Raw genomic sequence first — 2,389 nt, 5'->3', positions numbered from 1 at the left:
TACAAAAAACTAGCCGGGCGAGGTGGCAGGCGCCTGTAGTCCCAGCTACTTGGGAGGCTGAAGCAGGAGAATGGCATAAACCCGCGAGGTGGAGCTTGCAGTGAGCTGAGATCCGGCCACGGCACTCCAGCCTGGGCGACAGAGCGAGACTCCGTCTCCAAAAAAAAGAAAACCTATTGCTAATGTAGCTCCTTATACCAAAGAACAGGGAGTACGTACCACAGGTTTGGTCAAATCCTTTGGAACATCAACGTGTAGGTTTGAAAACTGTACCCACTTCATATTGGTACTGCTATGTGTGGGGGAAAAAAGAGAAACCTAAGTAAAATAGCACAATAACCTATTTTGTTCAGTTTAGCACATCCAATTGTATACTTACAGAAGAAAGCCACCATTTTTGACTGTATCGCCCTTAGAACTGTTTATAGAAAAATTCCCCAATCCCTAAAGAAAAAAAAGTAGGACATGTGTTAGAATTAAAGTCAACTACCAAACCATTCATAATTTCCACTAAAAACTAAAGGGTTACCTCATTATTTCAGATGAAGATACTGGGGTAACTAAAATGGCCAAATTAGATTTTATTAAAAAAAAAAAAAAAAGGAGGACAATGGTAGAGTTGATGATAAAAAAGCAGTCTCAAAATACTAGAGGATTGCTATTTTAAAGTTTAGGAATAAAAACTTTTTCAAAAAAAACAATTCTCACATTAAAAAAAGCTATGAATTATGTGGACATTAAGAAAAAAATGTGACTTTATTTTCCCATTTTTTTTTTACAAATTAATTGTACTTTAGTAAATAGTTATTTTGCCTGAATAGTTTCAAGCAATAAAATATCTTGTTTTTATAACTTGTTAAGAGTTGGAATAAAAATTCTAAAGTACCCCTCTTTTGATGCCTTCATACATCTTTTAAAGCATGTATATTTCTTAGCTTGGCTGGGATGATTAGCTTATAAATGAACTGAAATATGAGCTGTGACTTATACCCAACATGTTGTAGCATGTTGTGCCACATGCTACAACAAACCCGCATTTCCAAATCCTTTACCTTCAGCTCCCCCTGGTGGAACATGACTTTCCAGTTTTAGGAAACAAGCTATACTACTACATATAACGTAACAGCTAACTGTTTCTTCCTGTAAACTTTTCTGAGATTTTAAAGTGTAACCTGAGAAAGTGGAAACACAATAGGATCCTTAAAAACACAATGAAGATGAAAATAAGGCCAGGTGCCGTGGCTCACACCTGTAATCCCAACACTTTCGGAGGCCAAGGTGGGTGGATCACTTGTGGTCAGGAGTTCCAGAGCAGCCTGGCCAACATGGTGAAACCCTGTCTCTACTAAAAATAAAAAAATTAGCCGGGCCTGGTGGTGGCACGGCTGTGATCCTAATTACTTGGGAGGCTGAGGCAGAAGAATCGCTTGAACCTGGGAGGCGGAGGCTGCAGTGAGCTGAGATCGTGCCACTGCACTCCAGTCCGGGCGACAGAGCGAGACTCCGCCTCAAAAAAAAAAAAAACAAAAAAAAACAAAAAACAAAAATTAGCCAGGCATGGTAGCATGTGCCTGTTATCCCAGCTAGTCAGGAGGCTAAGGCATGAGAACTGCTTGAACCCAGGAGGCTGAGGTGAGCCAAGATCATGCCACTGCACACCAGCCTGGGTGACAGAGCAAGACTCTGTCTCAAAATAAATAAATAAATAAATAAATAAATATCCAGTATTTATTAAGAGAAAAGATAGGAAAAAAAAGCAGTAAACTAGACATGTGCACAGACAAAATAAGTACCTACAGACAAATGTCTAGAACTGTACAATCCCAAACTGTTAATATTTTTGAGGGGTGGAAACGGAAGGATTTTTAAAAATTACAAGTAACACAAAAAACTGGATTGATGAAATCATAGCTTCTACAGGGTTACCGAGTTCCTTCTAGATGTTTATTATTTGTGCTAATGCATTTTCTCACTGCGAACAATAAAGCACCGTCCAGGCCCAGGCTCAACACACAAAATGAAAACAAAGACTTGAAGGCTACCAGAAAAATACTTTTCCATAACATAACATCAAGTATTCTACATCACAAATTCTGACAACTCTTCCATTATGCCAAGCTAAAAGCAAGAGACTGCTAATTAGCACAGTTATTTGGGGGTAAATAATTTATTCTTTTAGAACTTACTTTGATACCCTGAAGATAATACAATCCAGGGAGTTAAGAGAATATACGCATTGTGCATTTGCCAGTATTCTAGGACAAAATTTTTTTATTCATAGAGTGTTTGGGGAAAAAAAAACCCCAATGAAATAATAAGGAAAACCTATTGCTGGCCAGGCGCGGTGGCTCAAGCCTGTAATCCCAGCACTTTGGGAGGCCGAGACGGG

General features: G+C 38.9%; 1 protein-coding gene across 2 annotated transcripts in view; it reads right to left on the bottom strand.

The window, feature by feature from the left end:
- The window catches only part of MRPS10 (mitochondrial ribosomal protein S10), an 18,406-nt gene that overhangs the window by 12,714 nt on the left and 3,303 nt on the right, over window positions 1-2,389 (bottom strand). Inside the window, exons 2-3 of one of the 2 annotated variants that reach the window (XM_011943616.1) lie at window positions 380-444; window positions 220-292 (exon numbers count right to left, since the gene is read on the bottom strand). In XM_011943616.1, coding sequence (XP_011799006.1) covers window positions 220-292; window positions 380-444 — 138 coding nt within the window. The remainder of the gene's footprint in view (window positions 1-219; window positions 293-379; window positions 445-2,389) is intronic. The other variant, XM_011943622.1, reaches the window with a different exon arrangement.

The sequence above is a fragment of the Colobus angolensis genome, unplaced genomic scaffold (genome assembly GCF_000951035.1).
Source record: "Colobus angolensis palliatus isolate OR3802 unplaced genomic scaffold, Cang.pa_1.0 Scaffold105, whole genome shotgun sequence".
Classification (NCBI taxonomy): Eukaryota; Metazoa; Chordata; class Mammalia; order Primates; family Cercopithecidae; genus Colobus; species Colobus angolensis.
The sequence above is the reverse complement of the archived record's forward strand: the minus strand, read 5'-3'. Positions and strand labels throughout refer to the sequence as shown.